Source organism: Oryctolagus cuniculus, chromosome 3, assembly GCF_964237555.1.
Source record: "Oryctolagus cuniculus chromosome 3, mOryCun1.1, whole genome shotgun sequence".
In the NCBI taxonomy this organism is placed as follows: domain Eukaryota; kingdom Metazoa; phylum Chordata; class Mammalia; order Lagomorpha; family Leporidae; genus Oryctolagus; species Oryctolagus cuniculus.
This window is the reverse complement of record NC_091434.1, coordinates 80,348,155-80,364,009: the sequence shown is the minus strand read 5'-3', so window position 1 is coordinate 80,364,009 and position 15,855 is coordinate 80,348,155. Positions and strand designations below refer to the sequence as shown.

The 15,855-nt window shown below is 38.3% G+C and overlaps 1 protein-coding gene across 2 annotated transcripts in view; it reads left to right on the top strand.

Moving 5' to 3' along the window:
- The window catches only part of PSMD14 (proteasome 26S subunit, non-ATPase 14), a 111,476-nt gene that overhangs the window by 48,378 nt on the left and 47,243 nt on the right, over nucleotides 1-15,855 (top strand). For both annotated transcript variants that reach the window (XM_051849541.2, XM_051849542.2), the window contains 2 exons: nucleotides 14,782-14,853; nucleotides 15,095-15,214. In XM_051849541.2, the coding sequence (XP_051705501.1) occupies nucleotides 14,782-14,853; nucleotides 15,095-15,214 (192 nt within the window). The remainder of the gene's footprint in view (nucleotides 1-14,781; nucleotides 14,854-15,094; nucleotides 15,215-15,855) is intronic.

Below are 15,855 nucleotides of genomic sequence, written 5' to 3'. Positions count from 1 at the left end.
AGATCATGCCATAAAAGGAATTTTGGCTTTTTTGGCAATCAGTCATCAAGATATGCTATGGCTGTGCACCTTAACAGAATAATTAAATATAATTAGAAAGGTGTATTAACTCATATGTTTCAAAATACTTCTATATTGGGGATTCTTGCATGGATATTATGAGATTTTAAAAATTACTACTGTTTTATCATGTTAAGAGGATATATCATGTTAAGAGTTGTTAGATTCTTGAACTTAAATGTAAATCAAAATCCTATGACTAAATGGTTCCAAGCTATTTCTAATACTGTATATCTTGTTTAGTGTTAAAATAAGCAAATACAATTAGTTTATGTTTTTTAGAGGGGAGAGTTGCAGTATTACATTGCAATTAGCTTGCTCTGTTCTTGTCTTCTGAATAATGTAGTCATTGAAACTGTCAGCCAAAGGACTTTTTTTTGGAACATTTTTTTTTAACTCTAAAAAGTAACAAGTTTTTTAAATTAATTGAGAGAAAACAGCTGAAAGCATGCATTGAAAGGGTTAAGTCGACATGAAAGAATTCATTTCCACTTTAATGACCTAGCCTTGCTGGGTTAGGACGATGGGGAACATGCTTCTGACTTGTACTCCTATTGCCAATTAACACCTCCTATAACAGGTTGCCTCAGCTAGTCATTGAAGCTCAGGCAGTAGAAATAGTTTACATGCAGCTTGTTTTTCACACTAGTTGTTTAATACTCACAAAATTAAAGTATTAAAAGGTTGTTTCTTACCTTGCTGGGCAAGAGATAAACAATTCAGTGGTAGTTATTTGTATATGTTTGAATTCACATATTTTTGTGTCTGCTTTTTTAAGGGATTTTTTAATTGAAACTGAAGGTGGTGGTTTCATCAGATTTTTAAATTTTATGATAGAATTTGTTGAGGGATATTGGGTACCATAAAAAACTAAGAATTATTTTCTGTCAACTCTTCAGTATATTATATGTTTAGGTTTTAATCTGTTTATAAAAAAATAATCACCTTCATATTGTTAATAAAGTTTTTTTCCCTTTGTTAAGATTTTATCTTAACAGACTTTTAAAAATAATTCTAAAATATGAGATCAAATATCTACCTTTAAATAGGTATTACAAAAATATGTCTTAGGAAATTTTTTTGCAGCAACTTTTTTGTTACAAATTTTGTAATGTTTAATGTCATTTCCCAAGTTAACTATATATTTTTAGAGTGTTGCAGTTCAGTGATACTATTTATTTTACATTTCTTTTAAGTGACACTTTGGTTCATGTTTAATCAGCAGGTATTTTAATAACATAATAAAATTGGCTAAATAATTGATACCAGTTCACACTAAGAGAAAGGTGGAGTAATATAACTAATAGTGTTAACAAATTTGTTAAAAGGCCTGAGTAGGTAACACTTTGAGGCGTTAGTTTCTATGCTGTTATAATGGCAAATGCCTTTTTTTAGCACTTAGTCAACAAGGGCTGCCCAAGTAAAAGTCACAGCTTTTTATGCTGGATCAGATTTTAACCTTCTAAATGGGAAGAAGAAAAAAAAGCAAAAAACAACCTGTGTCTCATTTAGTTTAACCACATGTAAATTTTGTGGATCTGAATGATAATTTCTGCATTACTAAATGTGACAGATCAAAACTCATTGTGCATAGTTTGATGCCTTTGTGGAGTCCCTAAGAGGTTTTATATCACTGACTGGTTTTATTTTTATGTATGAATAAAGGTTGGTTACACTGCTTGAACTTGTGATTCAGCTATTTGTCCTACACAGTTCTGTTTGATAGCTGACTGATAGTTTAAAGATATAGAGTTTCCTTCTTTTTAAAACACACCTATTTTATAGAGTCAGATTTATTTAAGTTATTTCAAAACAGTAAATATTGAGGATTTACATAGAGAAAAAATAATTTCAGGGTTTTTTTGTGAAGGTTATGTGCATATTAGTTTCATGGTTTTTTACAGTAATAAATAACTAAATAATTCTCATTTTCACATGGTAACATTCACTTAAGTTCAACAGACTACGAAGTTGGAGTATATTCAAATGTGTCTTGTCAGGAGCATTTGTGGGTTTTTTTTGTTTTTTTTTTGTTTGTTTGTTTGTTTTTTTTGAAAGACAGAATTACAGAGAGAGGTAGAGACAGAGAGAGAATGGTCTTCCATCTGCTGGTTCACTCCTCAGATGGCTGCAACAGCCAGAGCTGTGCTGTTCTGAAGCCAGGAGCCAGGAGCTTCTTCCTTGTCTCCTTGGGTGCAGGGGCCCAAGGACTTGGGCCTACTGCTTTCCCAAGCCATAGCAGAGAGCTGGATTGGAAGAGGAGCAGCCGGGACTAGAAATGGCGCCCATATGGGATGCCAGTGCTTCAGGCCAGGGTTTTAACTTGCTGCACCACAGTGCCGTCCCCGCGTTTGTGTTATTTTATAGTGACAGTGTGAAATGCAGACTTTTTTGTTTAAGTACTACTTAACTGCATTCAGTTATTCTAATAATCTTCAAATTGAACTTATATTCAGTTTCAAAAAATGACTTTCTGTTTTTGTTTATTGGAGTGGAGAAATAGTTGTTATAAAGTTAGCCAAGTTAACATAGTTTATTACTTTATAAGCTGATGATTTTTAGATCTATGCTATTGGTTAAGCACCAGGAAAAAGTCAATTTTTTCAGTGCTATTTTTTATAATAGTAACAGCTTAAGCTACTTTAAAAAATTTAAAAAGTATTTAAGGGTTCAGGTTTTCATTTGTTTATATCATTGTACAGTTTCTGTAATATCACTTTATCCAGCATTTTTTCAATTTCTTAAACATGATAAGGCTTTAATTAATGAAACATGATAGAAGTAATTCCCTGCTAATGCACACTAATGGAGACCACAGGTGGTGGCTCAACTGATTGGATCCTGTCAACTCAAGAGGGAGACCTGAGTTCCCATCTCCTGGCTTTGGCCTTGCCCAACCCCTGCTGTTACAGGCATTGGGGAATGAATCAAGAGATTCTGTCTCTCTCTGCCTTTCAAATAAATTAAAGTTCTTAGTCCTATAAATGGGACATGTATAATTTGTACTTAATGTGATCACATGTACATTTTGGCTGGATGTAAACAAAGCTTAAGGATGGTTAAGTTTAACTTGAGAAAACAATGTATATTAGTTTCTACTTATGAAATCTTGTGTGTCATTAAAATCACAAGATTGAAAGTAGGAGACATGGGAGCAGAGGTAGTTAAAAGGACTTGGAAACTGTGAGGGACAAGTGAAAAAACCAATGCCTGTTTCTGTTGCTCTGGATACCACCTCCCAGAACTGGGATTCTGTTCCTATGGCCATTACTTCCTGATTATCCACACCATTCAAATTTTGTGCATTTTTTTCTCTGAGACTCATGCTGTTTTTTCCCCTCTTAAATTATTTAACATTTAAAATAGAGCTATACCTGTTTATTTGCATAGGGTACACCCATCTAATACATGAAATATTTTGATAAGTCCCCATTTTTTGAGGCTTCTGTAGTGAATTAGTATCTAATTTTTGTTATTGTTGTTTACATTTACTCAGTTTTTTAAAGTGTATTTATAACCACAATTTAATTCTTTGTGCTGGTGGTATGTTTGAGAACTGCGCTTGCCTTATTTTCATTTTTCTATCATGTATATGCTTATGCTTAAAAAGAATCCTAAAAGCTTTATGTGACCTACATTTCTTTTTTTTAAAAAAGATTTATTTATTTATTTGAAAGAGTTACACAGAGAGAGAAGGAGAGGCAGAGAGAGAGGTCTTCCATCCTCTGGTTCACTCTCCAATTGGCCGCAACGGCCGGAGCTGTGCCACTCCGAAGCCAGGAGCCAGGAGCTTCTTCCAGGTCTCCCACGTGGGTGCAGGGGCCCACAGCCTTGGGCTATCTTCTACTTTCTCAGGTCATAGCAGAAAGCTGGATTGGAAGTGGAGCAGCTGGGACTAGAACCAGTGTCTATATGGGATGCCAGCACTGCAGGTGGTGGCTTTACTCACTATGCCACAGTGCCGGGCCTGTGACTTACATTTCTAACAGTAGATTTTAATTAAAAAAATTGTTTTTCATATTAGTGTTTATACTGTTTCAAGTAAATGCAATAGTGCATTTTGCTCTCCATAGCCCACTTCTAGTGAAACACTGAGGTGTTCTCTGATATTGGTGGACTAACTAAATGAATTTGAACGGGAAGGATGTCCTAGTGTTCTCATTTCTGCAGTAGGAAATGACTCCAGGCAACAGAGAATTCTAACATTATAAAGAGTGAAGAGGAGCTAAGGTCCTATAATAAAAATAGATTTGAGCATCTTAAAATGGAGTGGGGGGCTGGCACTGTGACATACTAGGTAAAGGCACTGCCTGTAGTGCTGGCATCCCATGTGGATGCCGGTTTAAGTCTTGGCTGCTCTGCTTCCCATCCAGCTCCCTGCTAATTGCCTGGGAAAGCAGTTGAAGATATCCCAAGTGCTTGGGTGCCTACACCCACATGGGAGACTCAGAAGAAGCTCCTGACTGCTGGCTTCATGTCAGCCCAGCTCTGGCATCCATTTGGGGAGTGAACCAGTGGATGGAAGATATCTCTTTCCCTTTCTACCTCTGCCTCTCTATAACTCTGCCTTTCAAATAAATAAATCTTAAAAAAAAAAAAAAAAGGAGTGGTAGGTTGTAGTAGGAACAGTACATTACTAGAAGTCAGAAATTTAATTTGAATCCTGAGTGTCATACTTTTTAGCCTTGTGATCCATGGTAATATGTATTTTGCCTGCCTCATAAACTTCTTGAAACCTTCATTTAACCACACAACTAAAGTGTGTCCTCTGAGATCTCTGCCACATATATGAAAAATATTATGGTAGAGCCTGAAAGTCTGATAAGACCATATGGCACATGGAGTGACATGAAGACCGTTAGATTAAACAAAATTCAACAGATGTTTTATTTTCTTCTTTTCCACTCCTCAATTTTTCTTATAGCCTTTGATATCCTAGTATACCACATAAATTTGGAATAGGTCAATACACAGTATGTTCCAAACTTATTTTATTAGTATAAATTCTTTAGATGTATTTTCTTGCGATCCCTTTCTTGAAAATGAGTATTTTAAAAAATCTGCCACACTGCGGCGTAACAAAGAATTGATGAAACTTTTTGACATACAAAGACTAAACGAAAGTGTTAACAAAAATTTTGCTTATATTTCTAGCTTGGTTTTTGGTGATACTAAATTGGAGATGGCTTTCTTAGGGGAGGCAATGTGATAACTGGTAGTGAGTTAGGAGAGAACCTAGAAATAGTGATATAATCACTTATCAATATTAGAGCCCTATCTGTAATATTTTTATTGAGGGCAGTAGTACTTATCTATTTATTTATTTTTAAAGATTTATTTATTTATTTGAGAGATAGAGTTGCAGACAAAGATGAGACCAAGAGAGAAAGGTCTTCCATCTGCTGGTTCACTCCCCAAATGGCTGTGACAGCCAGAGCCGACCCAAAACTAGGAGCTAGGAGTTTCCTCCAGGTCTCTCAAGCAGGTGCAGGGGCCCTAACACTTAGGCCACTCTCCACTGCTTTCCAAGGCGTAATAGCAGAGAGCTGGATTGGAAGATGAGCAGCCGGGACACAAACTGGTACCCAATTGGGATGCCAGCACCACAGTGGATGCTTAACCTACTACACCACAGTGCCGACCCCTACAGAATTTCTGACTCAGTAAGAATATGCATTGCTAACAAGTGATGCAAATGGGACTGGTTCAGGTAATATACTTTGAGAACTATTAGTGTAAATTTTGTCTTCTGATAAATTTTTTGACTTTTAAAAAGAAATGTTTTCTTTGAGTCTTTTCCAAATGAGTCTTTTCCAAAGTTATTTTGAACCTTTCCTGTATGTCATGATTTTAAGTCACATTCCCATCCTGGGAAGCTCAGATTTTTACCAATGAAAAACTCTCTGAAGCAGAATCCCTTACTTAGAGTCAAGAACTAACCACAAGTGGCTTCATTCTTGAGTACTTTAAAACACTTTGTACTGGTAAATGTTTGTGTCTACCTGGTTATTTTATGGATTTATTCCCTTACTTACCTTGTTATTAAAGCCTGCAAGAAGGGAAAGAGATCTGTCTCTGTGTGAATGTACACAGCAGCTGCGGTCTTTTCTTTTAGTTTTCCTGTTAGTTTCCTCAGCTTTATTGAAGTATAATTGACTAAACTGTATGTTTGTAGGGTGTGATGATTTGATACACATTTGTTTGTGAAATGATTATCACAGTCAAATTAGCTTACATATGTGTCACCTCATCATGCTGTGTGTTAAGTCTCATGAACTTATGTATCTTATAACTGAAAGTTTGTACTCTTTGACTGACATCTCCCCTTCCCCCCACCACCTATCCTGAAAGACCACCATTCTACTCTGTTTAAGCCTTTTTAGATTCATTTAGATATAGTGAATTTCTCTCTCTGACTTATTTCTCTTAGCATAATGCTCTCAAGGTTGCAATGATTGCAAAGAGAGGATTTCCTTCTTTTTAATTGCTAAATAATATCCCAGTAAAGGAATATACCACCCAGGGCCAGCGCCGTGGCTCACTTGGTTAATCCTCCGCCTGTGGCGCCAGCATCCCATATGGGCACCGGGTTCTAGTCCTGGTTGCTCCTCTTCAAGTTCAGCTCTCTGCTGTGGCCTGCGAGGGCAATGGAGGATGGCCCAAGTGCTTGGGCCGTGCACCCGCATGGGAGATCAGGAGGAAGCACCTGGCTCCTGGCTTCGGATTGGCGCAGCACCAGCTGTAGTGGCCATTTGGGGAGTGAACCAACAGAAGGAAGACCTTTCTCTCTGTCTTTCTATAACTCTGTCAAATAAAAAAATAAAAAGATATATACTACTCTTTCTTTATCCATTCATCCATGAGTGGACACTTGGGTTATTATCGTATCTTGGTTATCATGAATTATGCTGCAATGAACATGGTAATGCAGATATTTTTCCTGGTACTGAATTCACTTCCTTTGGATATAATACCTAAAAGAAGGATTGCTTGGTCATATGATAGTTGTATTTATTTATTTATTTATTTTTGAAGAACTTTGTTCTGTTTTCCAGTGTGGAAAGACAAGTTACCTTTTTCTCTGCAACCTCACCTCTTCTTAACTTAGGTGAGGATCCCTTCAACATTGTAGGCTAAAATAGTTAGTATAGCAGCAGGTTAGGGTCCTTGCTTTTAACTTAAGGATATATTGCTGTTTACGATGGCTAAAGCCATCAAAGATCTCATAAAAGGGGCCATCAACAACACTTGTTAATTATAGGTTAAGTTCCTGGGTTTATTTGTATTATTAAAAGAACTATCATGATGTTCTGGTTCCTGCAAACATCATTGTTTATTTATACAAATAATTTCTAGGAGTGAAAAAGTAGGTCAAAAAGTTTGTGCGACTGCAAGGCTCTTGATATACATTGTTGTGTTGCATTTCTGATAGATTTTATCAATTTAAATTCTCACCAACAGTGCCAAGTGTCCCTTTCATTATGCCCTCACCAGAATTGGGCATTGTAAAGCTTGTTTGGTAGACAAAACCCCACAATGTCTTAATGTGTTAATTAGCATTTCTCTAATTAAAGAACGTCAGTGAGGGAGTTAGAATATTGTCCATATTTATTTCATAATATATTTCTTGTAATTAGGCTATATTCTTTGCTTATACTTCCATTAAGGTTCTAGTATTTTTTAATTTACTTATGTGTTGATTTTTTGTCATAAATAAAATTGTTTTTCTCTCACAGTATTAGTTATAACAATTAGCTCCAAAATTGCTTCAGAGCCAAATATTTTAATAATGAATTATTCCAAATTTGAAAAATATGGATGATTTTAAATATATGTACACATTGTTAGAACATTGAAAACAGGAAACTTTGTAATTGGAAAACTTGTAAAGTTTTTCCTGGTTCATTTTATAAATTTAGCATAATGATATTAAACCCTGACAAATTTAACAGAAAAAAGCAAATGCCAGACAAATCTCATTTATGAACAGAAAAACAAAAACCATAAATAATAAATAGTCAATCAAACTGGAACAATTTATCCCAGAAGTGTATGAAGTGACTTATTCCTGGCAAATATTAATGTAATACATCACTGAAGAAAGGCAAGATGAATGAATTGGTTTTTTAAAAAATATTTATTTATTTTCAATTGTCTTTATATACAGAAGATCGATTCAGTATATATTAAGTAAGTATACTGAATCGATCTGTATATAAAGATAATTGAAAATGAATCTTGATGTGAATGGAATGGGAGAGGGAGCGGGAGATGGGAGGGGTGTGAATGGGAGGGAAATTAGGGGGAGGGAAAGCCAATGTAATCCATAAACTGTACTTTGGAAATTTATATTTACTAAATAAAAGAAAAAAATATTTTATTTTATTAAGAGGTAGAGTTACAAAGAGAGGGAGAGATGGAGAGAAAGGTCTTCCATCTGCTGGTTTACTCCCTAAATGGCTACAATGGCTGGAGCTGGGCCAGTCTGAAGCCAGGAGCCAGGAGCTTCTTCAGGGTCTACCGTGTGGTTGCAGAGGCCCAAGGACTTGGGCCATCTTCTACTGCTTTCTCAGGCCATAGCAGAGAGCTGGATCAGAAGAGGAGTAGCCAGAACTCAAACCAGCAACCATATGGAATGCTGGTGTTGCAGGCAGATGCTTAGCCCACTATGCCACAACGCTGGCCATGGTTGATTTCTTTTATGCAAGAAATGTAGGTATTGGTTGAGCATCCTTGATCTGAAAATCTGAAATTCAAATGTCCCAAACTTTCAAAAGTTTCAGAATGGGGGACATATCTGAATTTTTTTGAATAGGAATGTTCATCTAATAAATCTGCAAATATTTCAAAATCTGAAAAAGTCCAAAGTCTGAAATACTTCTGGTCCCTAGCATTTTGGACAATGGATATTCAATTTATTGACTGACAGATCTTGTTCGATCTTTGTTTCTGTTTGTATTGCTACTTTTAAGTAGTATATACATGAATTTCCATTTTAAACCCATTTAAGAAGCATTTTTTTTTAACAAGGATCTTTACTCCATTTATTTTTTTAATAACCAGTATATTTGATCTTACCTTGTCTTTTGTTGTTTTAAAGATTTATTTATTTACTTGAAAGTCAGAATTACACAGAGAAGGAGAGACACAGAGATAGAGAGAGGTCTTCCATCCATTGGTTCACTCCCCAGTTGGCCACAACGGCTGGAGCTGCGCTGATCCGAAGCCAGGAGCCAGGAGCTTCTTCAGGGTTTCCCACATGGGTGCAGGGACCCAAGGACTTGGGCCATCTTCTACTGCTTTCCCAGGCCATAGCAGAGAGCTGGATTGGAAATGGAGCAGCCAGGACTCAAACCGGCACCCATATGGGATTTCTGCTTTACTTGCTATGCCACAGTGCTGGCCCCAATCTTTTTTTTTTTTTTTTTGACAGGAGTTAGAGAGACAGAGAGAAAGGTCTTCCTTCTGTTGGTTCACTCCCCAAATGGCCACTATGGCCAGCGTGCTGTAGACGGCACATTGCGCCGATCTGAAGCCAGGAGCCAGGTGCTTCCTCCTGGTCTCCCATGTGGGTGCAGGGCCCAAGCACTTGGGCCATCCTCCACTGCCCTCCTGGGCCACAGCAGAGAGCTGGCCTGGAAGAAGAGCAACCGGGACAGAATCTGGTGCCCCGACCGGGACTAGAACCCGGTGTGCCGGTGCCACAGGCAAAGGATTAGCCAAGTGAGCTGCAACACCGGCCAATTGGCCCCAATCTTACCTTATCTTGATATTTTAATTTTTCTCTTTTGTTGTTTTTTTCTCTGTTGTTTATTTAATTGTCAGTTTGTGTTTGCTTTTTTTCTCTATTGACTTTGTACAGTGTACTTTGCATTTTTTTAAAGACTTATTTTTATTTATTTGAAAGGCAGAGTGACAGAGAGAGAGAGAGACAAAAAGAGAAAGAGATCTTCCATATGCTGGTTGATTTCCCAGATGGTTACTATGTGGGATGCTAGTGTTGCAGGTAGCGGCTTAGTGCCACAACAGTGCCCCCCCTGTACATTGCATTTTGAGATTTTTAAAAGATTTATTTATTTGAAAGAATGACAGAGATAGAGGGAGACACACACAGGGAGAGGTATATTCCATCCACTGGTTCACTCACCAAATGCTCATAATATCCAGGGGTGGGCCAGACTGAAGCCAGGAGCCAGGAATTCCATCCCAGTCTCCTGCATGAGTGGCAGGAACCCAAGTACTTGGGCCATCACCTATTGCCTCCCAGCACATTAACAACTGTGTTGTAATTGTAGAGGAGCTGGGACCCCAGGCACTCCATCCAGTATGACTTCTTCTCTACATTTTAATTTTTATACTGGCTGCTTTAAAGGTGTTCAGAAAATTATTTAATCCAAAGCCAACATTTGTATCTCCATTCCCCTCCCAGGGTTACATATAGAATTTTGTATACTTCGTTTTTCTTCATGCCTATGTAATTACTTAAATAATAATTGTGTATTTGGATCATTGTTATTTATATTATTTAGCTCTGTCTCTATTTTTAACTGTTTTCAGTGGTATTACCAATGTTTTTAGACAATGACTTTCGCATTTTTTTAATCTTCTTTTATTTGGGGTCGATAACACTCATCTAGGTCATTTATTCAAGTTCTTTCAAGGAGGCTCTATGGAAATGCTTTCTGAGCTCTTGTGCATTTAGTTATGAATCTGTGGACCTTCAGACATATTTGAAAATTGACTGCGTATAAAATTTTAAAAATTATTTATTTCTTTATTTGAAAGGCAGAAAAAAGGGAAATCTCCTATCTGCTAATTCACTCCCCAAATGTCTGAAACTGCCAGTCTGGACAGGCTGAAGCCAGGAACCTGGAACTCAATACAGGTCTCCTACATGGGTGGCAAGGACCCAACTACTTAAGCCATCACTTTGCTGCCTCTCAGGGTGCATATTAGCAGGAAGCTGGAATTGGAAGCAGAAGCAGGACTTGAATGCAGGCACTCTTCTATGAGATGCATGCATCCCAAGCATCATCTTAACCACTGTGCCAAAACTCTGGTATTATTTTTTTTAAAGGAGAATGAGCGTCTTTTATTTTTTTATTTTTATTTTTTTTGCTTTAAGATTTATTTATTTATTTGAAAGGCAGAAGTACAAAGGAGGGAGAGAGAGAGAGCGAGAAAGATCTTTCATCTGCTGTTTCACTCCCCAAATGACTGCAAAAACTGGGTTTGGGTCAGGTGGATACCTGGAGCCCAGAGCTTCTTCCAATTCTCTATGTTAGTACAGGGACCCAAGTACTTGGGCCATATTCTGCTTTCCCAGGCACATTAGCAGGGAGCTGGATGGGAACAGCGGGGACTCAAACTGGTCCCCATATGGGCTGCTAGCCCTGCAGGTGGAGACTTACTTTTCTATGCCACAGCGCCAGCTCCACTCATTGTTTTTTGTCATTTACTATTGCAAAGAAATAAAAGTGAACCTGTATTGCTTTTTTTTTTTAATGTAGGTAAAGGTTTTCCTTATGTGTTTTCTTTTTTTAAAGATTTATTTATTTATTTGAAAGAGTTACACAGAGAGAGAAGGAGAGGAAAGAGAGAGAGAGAGAGAGAGAGAGAGAGAGAGAGAGGTCTTCCATGCACTGGTTCACTCCCCAATCGGCCAGAGCTGCACTGCCCCGAAGCCAGGAGCCAGGAGCTTCTTCTGGGTCTCCCACACGGGTGCAGGGGCCCAAGGACCTGGGCCATCTTCTGCTGCTTTCCCAGAGAGCTAGATCGGAAGTAGAGCAGCCAGGACTCAAGCCGGCACCCATATGGGATTCCAGCACCGCAGGCAACGGCTTTACCTGCTGTACAACAGCACCGGCTCCTCTTATGTGGTTTTAAACATTTTGCTTTGTCCTGGTGAGTTTTAGATTTAGATCCCTATTAAGATTACCTGGAGTTTTACATGATATAGTACTTTATTCCTTGATTACTGCCTGGTATTTTGTGGTCCAAAAGTTGAACATTTTTTCATCCAAGAAAACTTTCTTGAGCTTTGCTTGTTGATTCTTGGCATTTCTTATATTTAGAAAGAAGTGATTTCAGTGCTTTTTTTACCATTCTAGTTTCATTGTATTTCTAATAATTTTCATCCCTAACTTTTTACTCTACATTCTGGGACATCTACTAAGGTTTGCATTCTCTGTCACTGAATGAAAGTTGTTATAATGCATTTTTACCCTTGTTTCTCCCAGTGCAATTTTAACTCTTATTTTTCATCTTCTATTTCGGAGAAACTTTCTTGTATCCTAGTGACACCAAGTAGTTTTCTAAAATTTTCTTCATGATTCCTACTTTTAGATGACTTTCTTCTTTTTGAATCATCAGAATATTGTTCCCTAGTCGAGTTTGCCAAAGACAATGGATATAGATTGTCCATAGCCACACATAGCTTCCTAATTAGCCATCTTTGATTTGCCATTCTACAGGTTCTTACATACCTATCTGAGCTTAACTTCCTGGGTGTTTAAATGAGTCTTCTTTTACATTTCTGGGTTTTATGCTTTTCTGAGTAGGTTGATCATGTAGGAAAACACTATCCTTGGATATTCACTGCTAGTTGAGCTTCCTAATATCTGTCCCATAGACAATATAGTACTTCAGTTCCCTCCTGTTTGTTCTCTGTCTTCCTCCATTTCATCATTACCAACCCTTCTCTGCATCTCAGGGTTTTATTGTGCAGTTGAATCTCCGACCTGATCAAGAAACAAAATAGGGGGCCAGCACTGTGGTGTACTAGGTCGAGCCTCCGCCTATGGTGCCAGTATCCCATATGGGTGCCAGTTTGAGTCCTGGCTGCAATGGCTGGAGCTGAGCCAATCAGAAGCCAGGAGCCAGGAGCTTCTTCCAGGTCTCCCACATGGGTGCGGGGGCCCAAGGACTTGGGCCATCTTCTGCTGCTTTCCCAGGCCATAGCAGAGCTGTATCAGAAGTGGAGCAGCCGGGTCTCCAACCGGCGCCCATATTGGGATGACCAGCACCCCAGGCCAGGGCGTTAACCCACTGAGCCACAGCACCAGTCCCAACACATATACATACACACACACACACACACATATATATATATTTTTTTTTTTTTTTTTGACAGGCAGAGTTAGATAGAGAAAGAGACAGAGAGAAAGGTCTTCCTTCCGTTGGTTCACCCTCCAGATGGCCACCATGGCCGGCGCTGTGCCAATCCGAAGCCGGGAACTAGGTGCTTCCTCCTGGTCTCCCATGCAGGTGCAGGGCCCAAGCACTTGGGCCATCTTCCACTGCCTTCCCGGGCCACAGCAGAGAGCTGGACTGGAAGAGGAACAACCAGGACAGAATCTGGTGCCCCAACCGGGACTAGAACCCAGGGTGCTGGTGCCACAGGCGGAGGATTAGCCTAGTGAGCCACGGCACCAGCAAGCACATATATTTTTTAAAGAGTAGTTGAGTGTCCAGCCAGGACTAGAATGAGGCACACTCATATAGGATGCAAACATCTCAAGCAGTGACAACTGCTTTGCCATATACCCACCCTATTAAATTTAAAGAATACTTATTCTAGAGCTTTTTATATTTAATGCTTCCAGTAAATACAATGAGCATTTAAATGAAAACAAAAAATCACAGAACTTAGCAGATAAGTAGATGAGAGGAAGCATGTACTGTTCTATAAGTGTGGAATGTAATGAATAAAGCAGTTGTTTAATTTCAGTAAATAAAAGCATTAAAGTGAGAGGGAACATTGACTTACAAATTGGATAGCTAACATGTTTATATAATTTGTAATAGTGTTATTGTGAGAGAAAAACAACTTTAAGTCAAAGAGGACCTAGCAATTATGAATCACATCTCATTATAATTTCCACGACTCCCCAGTATTTAAAATCAGGAAATTTTTCATTACACATTTGTTTGGGGCAATATCACATTTATTAGATTATAAGATTATAGGAATTTTGATGGTAAGGATCATAGGCTGTATACGTAGTTGCCTTGGGCAATTCAATGTTAAATAGTCAAAAGAGGTTTGTTTCTTTTTATGAAGAAAGACTCATCAGGGATAAACCTACTATCTTTCTTGCTTGAAAGTGATAATTGTTTTAAAGATAATGGTCAGGATTTTAGAAGTATTCTCATATTAGCTATACCTGTCTCAACTAGTTTGTTCGAAACCAGAGGCTTTTGTATTATATTTGTGTGTGGAGAGAGGGGAACAGCTTCATTAGGTGAAGTGCAGAGTATGTTGTTCACAGTTCTTTCACTTGGGGATTAGAAGTCTTCTTCTTGCTTCCGCCCATTATACCTATGAATCTGTAAAGTGACACCCTAGCCTTAATCTACATGCTGTCTTCAGCTGAAAAATCAAGAAGTGCAGAGAATTTGCTTTTTGTGTTGAACCTTCAGTTCATCACATTAGTCCAATAGCATTTTGGATTCACATTGACTTAAGAAGTATAGCAGAGGTAGATTAGCACTGCTCAAAGACTTGATCTTTATGTCCATTGGAAACTTGCCTAAGTACTGAATTTTGTGTTTTCTGTAGTATTGTTTTTTGCAAACACGTTAAAATTGTATTATAACTGAAGAAAAAAAGCTACTTGATATGTTTTTCCAGTATTCTTGTAAAACAAGTTTATATGATACGTAGTTTTAATTCAAACTCTTTAACGGTGTGTTTATGGTAATTTATGTACTGATTTCTAGGGGCCACCTACAGATGCTCCTGCAGTAGACACAGCAGAACAAGTGTATATCTCTTCCCTGGCACTGTTAAAAGTAAGTAATGAATGGAGTTAACTTGCTTTAGAGAGCTTTATTTCTTTCAGTGTATCCTTTACTTTGGACGGAATTTGTGTCACCTTACTCCTCCCAGAATTAAGATGTTATTTTAGATGCATCTGTAAAATAGAATGCTTTATCTCTACTGGAACAAAATTAAGTTTTCTTAAAGGAAAGAGTGGAGTGGCAAAGATTTCAAAGAAATGTACTTTATGTTCACGTAGTTTCCTGTTTACAGATGTTAAAACATGGCCGTGCTGGAGTTCCAATGGAAGTTATGGGTCTCATGCTTGGAGAATTTGTTGATGATTACACCGTCAGAGTGATTGATGTGTTTGCTATGCCACAGTCAGGAACAGTGAGTACTTTTATGGTTGCCTGCTGCAAGTAAATGTGTTTGTTTTCTTTTTTCTTTTCCTATGCGGAATAACTTTTATCATTTTATATTTTCACTTTCCAATAGGAAAAAATGAAATCATAAGGTTAATGATAGAAATTTATGCATTCTATTAATTCATTATCTTTTCTTTCTTTTTTTTTTTTTTTTTTTTTTTTTTTTGACAGGCAGAGTGGACAGTGAGAGAGAGAGAGACAGAGAGAGAAAGGTCTTCCTTTTGCCGTTGGTTCACCCTCCAATGGCCGCCGCGGCCGGTGCGCTGTGGCCGGCGCATCGCGCTGATCCGAAGCCACAGGAGCCAGGTGCTTCTCCTGGTCTCCCATGGGGTGCAGGGCCCAAGCACTTGGGCCATCCTCCACTGCACTCCCTGGCCACAGCATAGAGCTGGCCTGGAAGAGGGGAAACCAGGACAGAATCCGGCACTCCGACCGGGACTAGAACCTGGTGTGCCGGTGCCGCAAGGCGGAGGATTAGCCTAGTGAGCCACGGCGCTGGCTTATAATTAATTATCTTTAAAATACATCAGATTCTTAGAACTCTCCAAACTGAATGATGTTAACAGTAAAGCCATTCACTTTCCCTTCACTTAAACAAGCATAACA